We start from the raw sequence: 16,267 nt of genomic DNA on the forward strand, positions 1-16,267 counted from the left end.
GCCAGGGTCAGGCGCCTAGAAAAAGAGGTGCTTGACCTGGAATCCCGTCTCGGTCAAGTCATCGAGGACCCGGCCAAGCGGACAGTGTACGAAGCGAAGAAGGCCGCGCTGAAGGACCCGCAGTTCGTCGGTCCCGAGGCGCATTCGTGCAGTCGTGGATCCAGTTCCTGCGGGATCTGGACCGCAGCTCCCCCTTCTTCTACTCGCTGGAAAAAAGACAGGGTGTCCATAAGCAGCTCTTGACGCTGCTGGCCGACGACGGCTCTCTCGCCTTGGATCCAAAGGGCGTCAGCAACAGGGCCCAAGGATATTACGGGGCTCTGTTCTCTCCGGAGCCATCCAGCGAGGAACTGCATAGTGTTTTGTGGGAGGACCTGCTGAAGGTCGGCCCGGAGGGCGCCGAAAATCTGGAAGCTCCGCTAAGCCTAGCGGAGCTGACCAGCGCCCTCCACCCGCTCTCGAGGGGAAAAGCCCCGGGGCTGGACGGGCTGACCATGGAGTTCCACAGGGCGTTCTGGGACGTCCTGGGGGGCGACTACGTGCGGGTACTGGGGGAAAGTCTGGCGACCGGGGAGATGCCCCTCTCTTGGTGCAGGGCAGTCATCGTCCTGCTGCCTAAAAAGGGCGATCTCTGCCTACTTAAAAACTGGCGCCCAGTCTCCCTCCTCAGCACGGACTACAAAATCTTCGGCAGGGTGATGTCTGCTCGCCTTGGCACTGTGCTGGACCACATGATCCACCCCGACCAGTCCTACATGGTCCAGGGCCGGACAATCCACTATAACATCCATCTGGTCCGGAACCTCATCCATCACTCCCAGGAGGCTGGTCTGTCGGTCGCCTTACTATCTCTCGACCAAGAGAAGGCGTTCGACAGGGTGGATCATGACTATCTGTTCGGAACTCTGCGCGCTTTTGGGTTTGGGATGCCTGGATCCGACTTTTGTATGCTGCTGCGGAGTGTCTGATTAACGTTAATGGGTCCTTGACAGCGCCCCTTCGCTTTAGGAGAGGGGTGCGCCAGGGATGCCCCATGTCCGGCCAGTTATATGCCATCTGCGTGGAGCCTTTCCTGCGCCTCCTGCGGACGAGGTTGACGGGACTGGCTCTGCAAGGGCTGGGCATGGAGGTCGTCCTCTCGGCTTACGCCGATGACATGCTCCTCATGGTAGAGGATCCCGTTGACCTGCGGAGGATGCGTGAGTGCCAGGAGATTTACTCGGCTGCATCCTCCGCCAGGATCAACTGGGAGAAATGTTCCGGACTCCTGGTGGGTCAGTGGCGGGTGGACTCCCTGCCGAAGGAGCTGAGGCCTTTTGCCTGGAGCACGACCCATCTCCTCTATCTGGGAGTCTACCTTAGCCCCGACGAGGAAGCCTGGCTGGCAAATTGGCAAGAGCTGGAGGCCAAGGTTGCCGCTCGCCTAGGGCGCTGGACAGGACTGCTCCGAGTGCTGTCCTACAGGGGTCGAGCCCTAGTCATAAACTAGCTGGTGGCTGCTATGCTGTGGTACCGGCTGGTCACTTTGACCCCTCCCCCTGCATTTGTCGCCAAGATACAGAAGAAGCTGGTGGACTTCTTCTGGAACAACAGGAAGCACTGGGTCTCTGCGGCGGTCTTGAGTCTCCCGCTTAGGGAGGGCGGTCAGTCGTTGGTGTGCGTCAGCACCCAGCTAGCGACTTTCCGTCTTCAGAACCTGCAGAGATACCTTTACGTTGAGCCCCCTCCTAGGTGGCGTGCGCTGGTGACGTATTTCTTCCGCCAGCAGCACAGCCTCAACTACGACATGCAGCTCCTGTTTGTGAGCTTGGGGAGCATCAGGACCGCCGTCCAGGGGCTGCCTGTCTTTTACCAGGAACTCATCAGGGTCTGGAACAAAGTCTCCACCAAGCGCAGCTCTCCACCAGCTGGAGTGGCGGATGTCCTGCAGGAGCCACTGCTCGGGAATCCATACCTCCACGACCGAGGTTTCAGATGGCAGTCGAATGAGAGGGCTGCGGCTGGCGAGGTGACCAGGGTCAGGGACCTGCTCGATGGTAGAGGAGCGGGCTGGATGGCGCCAGACTTGCTGGCAGGGCACCAAAATTCGGCCGACGTCCGCCGTGTGGCCGATGCCATTGAGTCGCTAAAAACAGCTCTGGGCCCTGACTCTGTTAGGTGCGTCGAGGAGGCTCAAGCACGTGAGGAGATCCCGTCCGAACTGACCCCCGTCCGGACGGAATTCCTTATCGGCGCCAAACCCCGGAACCTCCCTCGGGAGCCGGCGCCTCACAACTTGAGCCACCTCGGGGAATTCCCCTCCGTGCCTTTCAGTTCTGCATGGAGGGGGTCCTGTACGGGCTGCTCCTGCACACTCTCAACCTGGCCATCCTCGTCTGCCATCCGGAAACGCCATGGCGTACCACCTTGCTGTCCGGCGGAGGCGGGGGTCCCCGATGGAGTGTACTCTATGCGGGAGTCCTCCCATTATTTATTCGGGACTTGGCCTGGAGGGTGCTACATGGAGCAGTCCCGTGCAATAAATGTTTAAGTCGGTTCACGGGCTCCCAGGCCGCCTGCAATTTCTGTGGTCTGGAAGAGTCCGTGTTCCACGTTTTTGGTGAATGTATGAGGTTGCAGCCCTTGTTCCATTATTTAAAGGGGCTGCTCCTCAATTTCTGGTTGCACTTCAGTCCCACACTCCTGATCTTTGGGCACCCTGTGCAGAGGGGAGCGGGTAGGTCCGAAGGCCTCCTTGTAGGACTGCTCCTAGGCACGGCCAAGGGTGCCATCAGCCGGTCCAGGCAGCGGGCAGTCGAGGGGGTCGTTCAGCCTGACTGCCTGCCTCTCTTCCGTGCTTACATCCGGGCCAGGGTGTCCCGAGAGATGGAGCACGCAATGTCCACCGGTACGCTCGCGGCCTTCCACGAGAGATGGGCGCCGGAGGGACTGGAGTGCATTGTCACCCCCGGCAACCAAATTTAAACATGATTTTATATGTTTTAAAGTTTCATTTGTTTTAATTGCTGGGTTTTAGTGTCCCCCTCCCCTTTTATAGGGGGCACTTGTAAATTATGGTTTTTCTGCCCAAAAAAAACCCCACAAAAATAACCAAAACAAAAATGGCACGTGAAAAGTGTTTGGAGTGTCCCCCAGATCGGGGGACACTTGGATTAATTTATTATGTTTTCCCCAAAAGAGTTGTGCCGTAAACGACCTATTTCCCTTAGCACTGGGGACATACATTTAAAGTAATTGGCAGAAGATTTAGAGGGGAAATTTCTTCACAGAGGGTGGGGGTCTGGAACTCACTGCCTGAATGGGTGGTCGAGGCAGAAACCCTCACCACATTTAAAACTACTCGGATGTGCAATTGAAGTGCCGTAACCTGCAGGGTTACGGACCTCGAGCTGGAAAGTGGGTTTCGGCTGGATTACCTTTTGTTGGCCGGCACGGACACGATGGGCCAAAGTGGCCTCCTTCCGTGTTGGAAGCTTCGATTATAAATGTCTAGAATTCTGAAACTAAAAGGATATACCATCCATCGTGCATATGCTGATTTAAAACATAGAGACCTTGGCGAAAATATCTATCTATACAGAACAAAATGTAAATCAACGATATCTCCCTCCGTCCCCCTCCCTGTGAGACGGTGGGTGGCACTGAGAAGAGCCTTTGCTTTGTGCTTGGGGGAGAGGGTCGTGTTGAATCCATATAAAGTGCGGCCCTGCCGTTTCAGAGCGAACACCACATCCATGGCAGTGACCGTCTGACGCTTGGCTGCTCAGTGTAGGTCGAAACTGGTCGGCTAAGAAGAGAAATACACAGCCCGGGAACGGCCGGAGCTCCCGGGAACAGAGCCAGCATTCAAACTCTCAAACCAGACCAGAATTAAACCAGGCCCTTTTAATAACCGCCGACTCTCTTCATACAGCTTTCATTGATAGACTAGAGAATATTTAAGGAACCGGTTGCGGTATTTATACAAGTTTTGAGTCTCTAACAACTGTAGTTTAATTATTAGCTGCTAACTAAAACAGTTTGTGTGAGTAGAGAACCGTAATGCAGATACCAGGAACTGAAAACTCCCGCATACAGGTCTGAAACAGACCAATTTATCGGTACCTGAACTGAAGGTCTCCAATAACACAGTAAGCAGCCCTTTCAGATACTGTGGGTGGCTCTGAAAAGAGCCTTTGGGTTATTAGATTAAATCTTGTCCGCTTTACTTGCTCTTGGACGAAGTGGTGCTTTTCTTGGGCAGCAGCACAGCCTGGATATTGGGCAGCACCCCGCCCTGAGCGATGGTCACCTTTCCCAGCAACTTGTTGAGCTCCTCGTCGTTGCGGATGGCCAGCTGCAGGTGTCTGGGGATGATGCGGGTCTTCTTGTTATCGCGGGCCGCGTTGCCGGCCAGCTCCAAGATTTCAGCGGTCAGATACTCGAGCACAGCAGCCATGTAGACCGGGGCTCCGGCACCCACACGTTGAGCGTAGTTCCCCTTTCGCAGGAGCCTGTGAACACGGCCCACAGGGAACTGCAGTCCGGCCCGGGAGGAGCGAGACTTGGCCTTGGCCCGAGCTTTACCGCCGGTTTTTCCTCTTCCAGACATTTCCACAATCCACAGGTTCAGACAAGGAATGAGAAACTCCTCCCACATCTGCCCTTCTTATACCTTCTGGAGGGATGCAGGGAACGAACGTGTGATTGGTCACTCTGTCGTGGATTTCATTGGCCGTTTCCGATGACCAATCACAGCCTGTTTATCCACCAAAGAAAGGAGGGCGGAAATTACTGGTTCCCAACAGTCAGAATCTAACGATTTTTAAAATTCAAAAATCCCGCCAATAATTGTTAAAATTGCGGATTATGTTAGTAACTTCACCATTAGTCATATATTTCTATACAATTTGTTTCCTTTTGTCTTATTCCATGTTTCCCTTGCAAGTTCCGGCCTGTAACAATCAGGATTAAATTCGGCTTCAGTTTCAAACTGTCTGTAACGGGCGGGACTCAGTCCCCACTGATTCTGTAACGGGACACATTCCAGCTCCATCTTTGTAAAAGTGAACTTGTTTTCACAGGAGCTGCTGTGGGGGTGAGACCAGAACTGAGAGTCCTTCTGCAAAAAAAGAGGGACAGAGTGTTCAAACTGCTCTGTTCTAGTCTCTAAGAACTCCCATTCTAGGTTGTTACACTGCGGGGAGTCTCGGGTTAATAAACGGACTGAGCGCAACGGAATAAAACAAAACGTGAAAAGGGCTTGAGTGAGAATGTGACTAAAATCGGAGTTTCCCCGCCCCCCAAAATAAATTCGTCGGCAGGCGCTGTGAATGAACGGGTCTGAGAACAAAGTGAAAGCGACCAGGGACGTGTTTGTAGTTGACTCTGCAGGAAATTCCAGCGACGCCAAGGTCGAACCCCTCAGTGAAGCTGCTTATGAGAATTCAGAACTAAATCTACAGTTGGAACTGCAAAGGTTCTCACACACACTTGTTCGGGAAATAATTACAGTAAATTGAGTCTAAAGGGTGATGTATTTGTGCAGCTCTTTCAATGATGTTGTGGGTGGCTCTTAAAAGAGCCGTTGTGTTTGGGGTTTGTTGTCAGGACAGCGTGGAGTTTTACTTGGAGCTGGTGTACTTGGTCACCGCCTTTGTCCCTTCCGACACGGCGTGCTTGGCCAGCTCCCCGGGCAGCAGCAGGCGTACGGCGGTCTGGATCTCCCGGGAGCTGATGGTGCGGCGTTTGTTGTAATGGGCCAGGCGGGAAGCCTCACCCGCGATGCGCTCGAAAATATCGTTCACAAACGAGTTCATGATGCCCATGGCCTTGGAAGAGATGCCGGTGTCGGGGTGAACTTGCTTCATCACTTTGTAGATGTAGATGGAGTAACTCTCCTTCCTCGACTTTCTGCGCTTCTTGCCGCCCTTTAGTGGTGTTTTCTTGATTATTTTCTTGGCACCCTTTTTCGAAGCTGGTTTCTTCTCCTCAGGCATTGTCTTGTTCAGTAAGGTACAGATATGAAGAAAATTCTGCTCGGAGCTCGTATTATATTGGCAGCCCCACACTCCGCCCACAACCCTATGCTAATGAAGGATGGGCGAAGGCAATGACTGTGATTGGTTCATTGGCGCGTTGTCAATTCCCATTGTTCTGCATCTCTCTGATTGGTCTCTTTAAACATCCAATCAGATTTATTGCTCGCCACAATCTCAAATTCTTGAATTAGGTCATCAGTTACATCCCCTCCCGATTTATACACCGTTCTTTATGTTTCTGTTCTGCTCTCAGGCAAAAATGGTTAATGACGGCCGGACTTATGAGGAAGGTTCATTCACGTTTTTTCCTATATATATAAATATATCTGAACAGCAAACTCGCTGCTGTGTTTGTCGATCTAGATTTCTACATGTTCGAGACATTGACCGCTTTGTAACCGAGATTGTCTGAGGGTCACTTCTGATCAGGACCTGGGAGTTCTCCTATGAGGGCAAGGGACCCTCACAGCCCTTCCTCCCTGATGCTGCCTTCCTCCTATCGTTTAATTGAACACCTTTCTTATCTGTCACTGCTGTAACATAGATGTAACAGCATGGATTTATGAAGAGGAATTCATGTTTGACAAATTTGCTGGAATTCTTTGAGGATGTCACGAACAGGGTGGATAAAGGGGAAGCAGTGGATGTGGTGTATTTGGTCTTCCAGAAGGCATTTGACAGGTGCCACATAAAAGTTCTGCACAAGGTAAAAGTTCACGGGGTTGGGTTAATAAATTAGCATGAATAGAGGATTGGCTAATGAACAGAAATCAGAGAGTCAGGATAAATGGATCATTCTTGGGTTGGCAATCAGTATCCAATGGGATGCCACAGGGATCAGTGCTGGGACCCCAACTATTTATGATCTATATTAACAACTTGGATGAAGAGACCGAGTGTAATGCAGCCAAGTTTGCTGACGATACAAAGATGGGAGGAAAAGCAATGTGTGAGGAGGACACAAAAATTCTGCAAAAGGTCATAGACAGGCTAAGTGAGTGAGCAAGAATTTGGCAGATGGAGTATAATATTGGAAAGTGTGAGGTCATGCATTTTGGCAGAAAAAAAATCAAAGAGTAAGTTATTATTTCAATGGCGAAAGATTGCAAAGTGCTGCAGTACAGGGGACCTGGGGTTACTTGTGCATGAAACACAAAAGGTTAATATGCAGGTACAGCAAATGATCAGGAAAGCCAATGGAATCTTGGCCTTTATTGCAAAGGGGATGGAGTATAAAAGCAGGGAAGTCTTGCTACTGTTGTACAGGGTATTGGTGAGGCCGCACCTGGAATATAAAAGGGGTCGGAGGGTCTATAAGGAGGATTTACTGAGGGGAAATCCTTATTAGTCGGGAAATTGTGTTGGGGAAATTGATGGGATTGAAGGCCGATAAATCCCCAGGGCCTGATGGACTGCATCCCAGAGTACTTAAGGAGGTGGCCTTGGAAATAGCGGATGCATTGACAGTCATTTTCCAACATTCCATTGACTCTGGATCAGTTCCTATGGAGTGGAGGGTAGCCAATGTAACCCCACTTTTTAAAAAAGGAGGGAGAGAGAAAACAGGGAATTATAGACCGGTCAGCCTGACATCGGTAGTGGGTAAAATGATGGAATCAATTATTAAGGATGTCATAGCAGTGCATTTGGAAAGAGGTAATATGATAGGTCCAAGTCAGCATGGATTTGTGAAAGGGAAATCATGCTTGACAAATCTTCTGGAATTTTTTGAGGATGTTTCCAGTAGAGTGGACAAGGGAGAACCAGTTGATGTGGTATATTTGGACTTTCAGAAGGCTTTCGACAAGGTCCCACACAAGAGATTAATGTGCAAAGTTAAAGCACATGGGATTGGGGGTAGTGTGCTGACATGGATTGAGAACTGGTTGTCAGACAGGAAGCAAAGAGTAGGAGTAAATGGGGACTTTTCAGAATGGCAGGCAGTGACTAATGGGGTACCGCAAGGTTCTGTGCTGGGGCCCCAGCTGTTTACACTGTACATTAATGATTTAGACGAGGGGATTAAATGTAGTATCTCCAAATTTGCGGATGACACTAAGTTGGGTGGCAGTGTGAGCTGCGAGGAGGATGCTATGAGGCTGCAGAGCGAATTGGATAGGTTAGGTGAGTGGGCAAATGCATGGCAGATGAAGTATAATGTGGATAAATGTGAGGTTATCCACTTTGGTGGTAAAAACAGAGAGACAGACTATTATCTGAATGGTGACAGATTAGGAAAAGGGGAGGTGCAAAGAGACCTGGGTGTCATGGTACATCAGTTATTGAAGGTTGGCATGCAGGTACAGCAGGCGGTTAAGAAAGCAAATGGCATGTTTGCCTTCATAGCGAGGGGATTTGAGTACAGGGGCAGGGAGGTGTTGCTACAATTGATCAGGGCCTTGGTGAGGCCACACCTGGAGTATTGTGTACAGTTTTGGTCTCCTAACCTGAGGAAGGACATTCTTGCTATTGAGGGAGTGCAGCGAAGGTTCACCAGACTGATTCCCGGGATGGCGGGACTGACCTATCAAGAAAGACTGGATCAACTGGGCTTGTATTCACTGGAGTTCAGAAGAATGAGAGGGGACCTCATAGAAACGTTTAAAATTCTGACGGGGTTAGACAGGTTAGATGCAGGAAGAATGTTCCCAATGTTGGGGAAGTCCAGAACCAGGGGACACAGTCTGAGGATAAGGGGGAAGCCATTTAGGACCGAGATGAGGAGGAATTTCTTCACCCAGAGAGTGGTGAACCTGTGGAATTCTCTACCACAGAAAGTTGTTGAGGCCAATTCACTAAATATATTCAAAAAGGAGTTAGATGAAGTCCTTACTACTAGGGGAATCAAGGGGTATGGTGAGAAAGCAGGAATGGGGTACTGAAGTTGCATGTTCAGCCATGAACTCATTGAATGGCGGTGCAGGATAGAAGGGCCGAATGGCCTACTCCTGCGCCTATTTTCTATGTTTCTATGTTTCTAATACTGCGTGCAGTTTTGGTTTCCATATTTAAGAAAGGATATACTTGCTTTGGAGACAGTTCAGAGAAGGTTCACAAGGTTGATTCCGGAATGAGTGGGTTGACTTATGAGGCAAGGTTGAGTAGGTTGGGCCTCTATTTATTGGAATTCAGAAGAATGAGAAGTGATCTTATCGAAACATATAAGATTATGAGGGGGCTTGACAAGGTAGATGCAGAGAGGATGTTTCCACTGCTAGGGGAGACTAGAACTAGAGGGCTTAATCTTAGAATAAGAGGCCGCCCATTTAATACTGAATTGAGGAGATGTTTCTTCTCTGAGGGTTGTGGATCTGTGGAATTTGCTGCCTCAGAGAGCTGTGGAAGCTGGAACATTGAATAAATTTAAGACAGAAACAGACAGTTTCTTAAACGATAAGGGAATAAGGGGTTATGTGGCAGGGAAGTAGACCTGAGTCCATGATCGTATTAAATGGCGTAGCAGGCTCGAGGGGCCGTATGGCCTAGATTTGCTCCTATTTCTTATGTTCTTACTACATTAGTTGTTTCAGTATTACCTTCACCTGGAATGTGTTGTAAATGTCTATGATTCGAAGACTAAAAAGCCATTCCGTCCATCGTGTAGATGCTGATTTAAAACACCTAACACCACAATATAGATCTTGGCAAAAAACATATCTATACAGAACAAAATGTAAATCAACTATCTCGCCCCCGTTCCCTAGGCGCTGCTCTCTCTGTGAGGCGGTGGGTGGCTCTTAGAAGAGCCTTTGTTTTGTGCTTGGCGGAAAGGTCGCGTTGTTCAGCCGCCGAACCTATAGAGAGTGCGATCCTCAGAGCGTACACCACATCCATGCCAGTGACCGTCTTGCGCTTGACGTGCTCAGTGTAGGTGACCGCATCCCTGATCACATTCTCCAGGAAAACCTTCAGCACCCCGCGGGCCTCCTCGTAGATCAGGCCCGGGATCCCCTTGACACCGCCACGGCGAGCCAGGCGGCGGATGGCTGATTTGGTAATGCCCTGGATGTTATTACGGAGCACTTTACGGTGCCGTTTGGTTCCGCCTTTACCCAGTCCTTTGCCTCCTTTACTTCTTCCAGTCATGATGATTCTTTACTCAAATCACCGCTGAATGTTAATCTCTCGCCTTACCCATTGTCTGTTGAGACCACCAATGAAACGAGGGCAGAAATTCCTGTCAACAGTCACACCTCGAATGATTTTTAATTTCAAAAACCCAGCCAATAATTTTTTAAAGTGCGGATTATGTTAATAAATTCACCATTAGCCAAAGATTTACAAACAGGGTTTACTTCCTTTTATTTTATTCCATATTTCCCTTACTAATTCCAGGCTGTTCCAATCAGGATTAAATTCGCGTTCACTTTCAAACTGTCTGTAACGGACGGCAATCAATCCCCACTGACTCTGTAACGGGTCACATTCCAGCTCAAACTGTGTAAAAGTTGGGAATCACAGACCATGGATCGATCCTCCGCACAGGCGGGAGTGAGACCAGAACTGGGAGTCCTTCTGTGAAAAGAGAAGAGGGACAGAGTGTTCACACTGCCCCCGTTCTGGTCTCTGTAAGAACTCCCATTCTGGGTTGTTACACTGCGGGAAGTCTCGGGTTAATAAACGGATTGACCCATAACAGGAATTGAAGAATAAACTTGAAAAGGGCTTGCGAGAGAATGAGGTGACTGAAATCTGAGTCTCATCCCTAAACAAGCTCTTAATTCCTCGGCAGGCGCTGTAAATGGGAAAGAGCGACGAGGAACCGTGTTTGTAGCTTGAATGGCGGGAAATTCAACAGCGGTCCTAACGTCGAACCAGACAGTGAAGCTGCTTATGAGAATTCAAAACTAAATCCACAGCTGGAACTGCAAAGGTTCTCAAACACACTTGTTAAGGAAATAATTACAGTAAATTGAGTCTAAAGGGTGATGCGCTTTAGGTCTTTCAGAGAGGTTGTGGGCGGCTCTTAAAAGAGCCGTTGTGTTTCTGGTTTGTTCTCTCAGGACAACGTGGAGTTTTAATTGGAGCTGGTGTACTTAGTCACCGCCTTTGTCCCTTCCGACACGGCGTGCTTGGCCAGCTCCCCGGGCAGCAGCAGGCGCACGGCGGTCTGGATCTCACCGGAGCTAATGGTGTTAGATTCTGGTATGTGAGTGTGTATTTTATTCTGTACCTGTCAGTCCCTAGTATTTGAGTGTGGTGTTTATTCTGTACCCGTTGGTCTCTGGTGTGTGAGTGTGGGGTTAATCTGCACCGCCAGCTGCTATGTGAGTGTGGATTTTATTCTGTACCTCTCGGTTCTTGTATATGAGTGTGGGTTTAATATCTACCTGTCAGTTTTTGGTATGTAAATGTGGTCTTTAATCTGTACCTATCAATTTCTGGTATGTAACTGTGGGCTTTATTCTGTACCTGTCAGTTTTCGTTATATGACTGTATTTTATTATGTACCTGTCAATCTCTGTAATATGACTGTGGGATTAATCTGTACCTGCCAGTTTCTGGTATGTGTGTGTAAGTTTTATCCTGTACCTGTCAGTTTCTGGAATATGAGTTTAGGTTTTAAGATGTACCTGTACAGCCCCTGAGCCCAGTTTGAAATAAGGATAAGGTTTGCAAATTGTTGCATTTTTAAACTTTCTGTTGTCTTCTACAATACAGAGGATCAGTTTAAACGAGTCTTGTGTGTGTGGGGTTAAATGTCTGAGACTGTCAATTCTGTTTCTAACTGGGCTCAGTTTAAAAGCAGCACTTGAAAGCAAGCCACAGGAGTTGAGTGCATTTCGGCTGTTCTTGAAGTTTTATGTGGGAGGCGATAGTGCTGGCTACAAAAAAAAAACATATATTTTTAGACTTTTCAATGTGTAATAAGGTGAATTGAAAGATTCCTTTAGCAGTTTCACCAGATGGAGTCTGGACAGTGGCCAAAGTGGAATAAAACCAATCTTGTTCACTTAAGGGTTTTATGTAGCAGGTTTTGTTTTTACGGTGTCATGTCGAGCTGTGTGTAATAAGACTCCTTTTTCTAAATTTTTTAAAAACTCCACGGCGCTTCGCAATCCACCCACTGCCCACATCCCGTGGAGTCACTTTTAATGGGACACAGGAAACTAGAATGAAAGGTAAAAAGCAGAATCTGTTGCTAATCATTGTCGCTCCTGGGAACAGACTGATTTCTGGCCACGCGTTCTGCTCTGAAACCAGTTAATGTACAGCTGGGAAAGCTCAGCCGGTAAACAGAATGGGTGACCTGGGCCACCAGTGTCACCAGTGGAATTAATTCTGGTCTGGGCTCCTCCGAGCTTCTTGTCTTCAAACATTTGCTCCTCTGAATTTTCCTGAGCTGCAAAAATCCGTCCGTCCCCCACCCCCTCACCCTCTACACCCTTTCCTCCTCCTCCAGTGTGTCAAAATTCAGCTCCCCACTCGCTCTTTCCCATGACCTTAAAACTGTATGTCTCCTCACCTCCCTCTAGTCCTCCCTTCCTCGGTCAGTCTCTGGGCTTTTAAGCTTTGGAATGACCACTTCTGATTCATCGCTTCTCCTCTCTCTCATTTCTGTCCTTTCGGATGGGATGGATTGGCTGGTCATTATCACATTGCTGTTTGTGGGAGCTTGCTGTGCGCATATTCGCTGCCGCCTTTCCTACCTTACAAAAGTCACTGCACTTCAAAAGTCTTCCATTGGCTGTGAAGCGCTTTGGGATGTCCTGAGGTCATGAAAGGCGCTATAGAAATACAAGTCTCTCTTCTTTTGAGGTGACTGGCACTGTGAGCTTTACCTCTTGATCTTTGGATTTTTCAATTCATTTTGATCGAATTTTTATTCGTGGTAAGACGAAGAAGTTAATCATTAATCGGGGCAGCGCTGCATCCTGCTGCTTGTGTGTTGGAAATGAAGAATCTCTAGCACAGAAACAGCCCACTCGCCCGCCTGATCAATGCTGGTGTTTATAATCCACACTAGCCCTCTCTCACTCGAATTGCCTCTTCCCACCCTGTCCTAGTTTCCCTCTATTCCCTCTCCCGCATGAATGCATCAAGCCTCCCCTTCAATGCATCAATGCTCTCTGCTTCATCACTCCCTGTGGCAGCAAGTCCCACATTCTCACCACTCTCTGTAAAGAACTTCCTCCCAAATCCTCCTAGATCTGTTACTGGCTATCTTATATTTATGCTCCCTTGTTCTGGACTTGTCCATAAGTGAAAAACGTTTCTCCACACCCACCCTATCGAACTCCTTCATAATGTTAAAGACCTCTGTCAGATCTCCTCTTAGGCTCAGAAGAGGCGAGGGCCCAGGGGCAGCACGGGCCAGCCCACACTGCGATATGTGTGCGCACTAGGTCCGTGCAGCAGAGCTGGTCTCCAGTCGTCTTGGTTAATCCTTGCCACTGGACCAAGACCTAGCTCTGTCAAGCCCGTGTGCTGGCTGGTGTGCAACGGTCACCACATGTTAAAAAAATCTATGCACAGGCATCTTCCACCCTTCAACATGTAGTTCGGGACCTGGAATATTAGATCCATCATTGAAACACCTGTGAATTCATCCCTTTTTGGCGTGGAAGCAAGTCATCCTCATTTCGAGGGACTGCCTATGATGGACGTGAGTGTGGACTGTAATCTGTACATATCAGATTCTAATATGCGAGTGTGTATTTTATTCTGTACCTGTCAATCTCTGGTATGTGATTGTGGGTTTAATCTGTACCTGTCAGTTTCTGGTATTTGAGTGTGGTGTTTATGCTGTACCCGTTAGACTCTGGTATGTGAGTGTGAGGTTAATCTGCACCCATCAGCTGCTATGTGAGTGTGGATTATATTCTGTACCTCTTGGTTCTGGTATATGAGTGTGGGTTTAATATCTACCTGTCAGTTTTTGGTATGTGAATGTGAGGTTTAATGTCATGTTTATACCTGTCAGTTTCTGGTATGTGAGTGTGGTCTTTAATCTGTACCTATCAATTTCTGGTATATGACTGTGGGCTTTATTCTGTACCTGTCAGTTTCTGTAATATGACTGCGTATTTTATTATGTAACTGTCAATCTCTGTTATATGACTGTGAGGTTAATCTTTACCTGTCAGTTTCTGGTATGCGACTGTAGGTTTTATCCTGTACCTGTCAGTTTCTGGTATATGAGTTTAGGTTTTAATATGTACCTGTCAGTGTGTGGTATGAGTGTGGGGTGTAATCTGTACCTATCAATTTTTGGTTTATGATTGTGGGCTATCAGATTCTAATAAGCGAGTGGGTATTATATTCTCTACCTGTCAATCTCTGGTATGTGAGTTTGAGTTTTAATCTGTACCTGTCATTTTCTGGCATATGAGTGCAGGTTTAATCTGTACCTACCAGTTTCTGGTATATGAGTGTGTATTTTATTACCTGCCCATCTCTGGTATGTGAGTGTGGCTTTAATCTATACCTGTCAGTTCCTGGTATGTGAGTGTGTGCTTTAAATCGGACCTGTCAGTTTCTGGAATATGTAATGTGTATTTTATTTGGTACCTGTCAGTTTCTGGTATATGAGTGTGGCAATTAATCTGTACCTGTCCGTTACTGGTATGTGAGTGTGGAGTTTAATCTGTACCTATCAATTTTTGGTTTCTGATTGTGGGCTTTAATCTGTACCTGTCAGTTTCTGGTGTGTGAGTGTGGGTGATATTCTGTACCTGTTAGTTTCTGGTATATGTGTGGGGTTTAATCTGTAACCATCAGTTTCTGGTAAAAAGTGTGTGGTTTAAACTGTACCTGTCAGTTTCTGGTCGATGAGTGTGGGTTTTAATCTATATCTATCAGTTTCTGGTGTGCAATTGTGGGTTTTATTCTATATATTTCACTATCTAGTATATGAATGTGATATGTTTCAATGGTGAAACAGCATAAGAACATAAGAAATAGGAGCAGGAGTAGGCCATATGGCCCCTCGAGCCTGCTTCACCATTTAATACGATCATGGCTGATCTGATCATGGACTCAGGTCCACTTCCCTGCCTGCTCCCAATAACCCCTTATTCCGTTATCGGTTAAGAAGCTGTCTATCTCTGTCTTAAATTTATTCAATGTCCCAGCTTCCATAGCTCTCTGAGGCAGCAAATTCCACAGATTTACAACCCTGTGAGAGAAGAAATTCCTCATCTCAGTTTTTAATGGCGGCCCCTTATTCTAAAATTATGCCCCCTAGTTCTAGTCTCCCCTATCAGTGGAAACATCCTCTCTGCATCCACCTTGTCAAGCCCCCTCATAATCTTATACGTTTCAATGAGATCACCTCTCATTCGTCTGAATTCCAATGAGTAGAGGCCCAACCTTCTCAACCTTTCCTCATAAGTCAAACCCTCATCTCTGGAATCAATCTAGTGAACCTTCTCTGAACTGCCTCCAAAGCAAGTATATCCTTTCGTAAATATGGAAACCAAAACTGTACGCAGTATTCTCTGATCCTACTGCTCCATGTGGATGGAAGATTCACAATGTAACTTAGCCACTTTGGATCACTGTTGGGCTGACAGCTTCTGCTGCCTGTGATAATAGGATTGAGGCCAGTTCTGTGTCTCTGCGCTCTGTGAGTGATAATATACTTGTGTGTGTGAGAAGGAGCTGCTTGCACTTTTCCTTGTGTTCCGGGTGGAAGAAATATCACATTTATTCTGGCTCGTTGAAGTATTTTGCTTTGAGAATAATAATACCAGAACAATATTAGTTATGATATGGACAGCTGATGGGGAGAATATAAAATAAAGTTGTAATGAATGTATATGTTTATAATAAAGTAACATATCTGGAGAGAGGAAACCGTGATACAAACAGTGTCCTTGTCGGACCTCACTGCAGTACAGTGGCACTCAGATTTTCCACACCAGGTGTGTAGGACGGTTCTATAGTAAGTTATCAGCATCCAGACACAACCCAAACCCAGCACTGGTCCATGAATGGGATCACCCGATTGATTCAGTCGCTGTTTATATCTTCCATTCCCACAGGACTACCTGTAAAATTCTGAATCGCTTTCTGGATTATAACCATAGGTACCTGGGCTGTACAATAATTGTTCTCAGTCTATTGGAACCGAGTTAAGTGCCTGTGCAGGCAACAGAATGTCACAGAGCCCGGATCCTGATGTATCTGAGGGAGCGACAATGTATCTCTCGATCACCTTCAACATGGTTCTGGAGAACTCAACGCACCGAAACAAAATTACCAAATTTGAAATGTACATTTTCACACTTCTGTCCTGGTGCCTG

At 47.6% G+C, this 16,267-nt stretch overlaps 2 protein-coding genes across 2 annotated transcripts in view; both read right to left on the minus strand.

Moving 5' to 3' along the window:
- The window catches only part of LOC139273586 (zinc finger protein 214-like), a 59,383-nt gene that overhangs the window by 6,619 nt on the left and 36,497 nt on the right, over positions 1-16,267 (minus strand). The gene's annotated exons all lie outside the window — the stretch shown is intronic.
- On the minus strand, positions 4,205-4,591 carry LOC139273592 (histone H2A type 2-A-like). Its single transcript, XM_070890552.1, has one exon. The coding sequence runs from the start codon at positions 4,589-4,591 to the stop codon at positions 4,205-4,207; it is 387 nt and encodes a 128-aa protein (XP_070746653.1).

The sequence above is a fragment of the Pristiophorus japonicus genome, chromosome 9 (genome assembly GCF_044704955.1).
Source record: "Pristiophorus japonicus isolate sPriJap1 chromosome 9, sPriJap1.hap1, whole genome shotgun sequence".
In the NCBI taxonomy this organism is placed as follows: Eukaryota; Metazoa; Chordata; class Chondrichthyes; family Pristiophoridae; genus Pristiophorus; species Pristiophorus japonicus.

Bases quoted from the DNA above. Each gene is read 5' to 3' on its own strand.
- LOC139273592 (XM_070890552.1), bottom strand. From the start codon at position 4,591: ATGTCTGGAAGAGGAAAAACCGGCGGTAAAGCTCGGGCCAAGGCCAAG.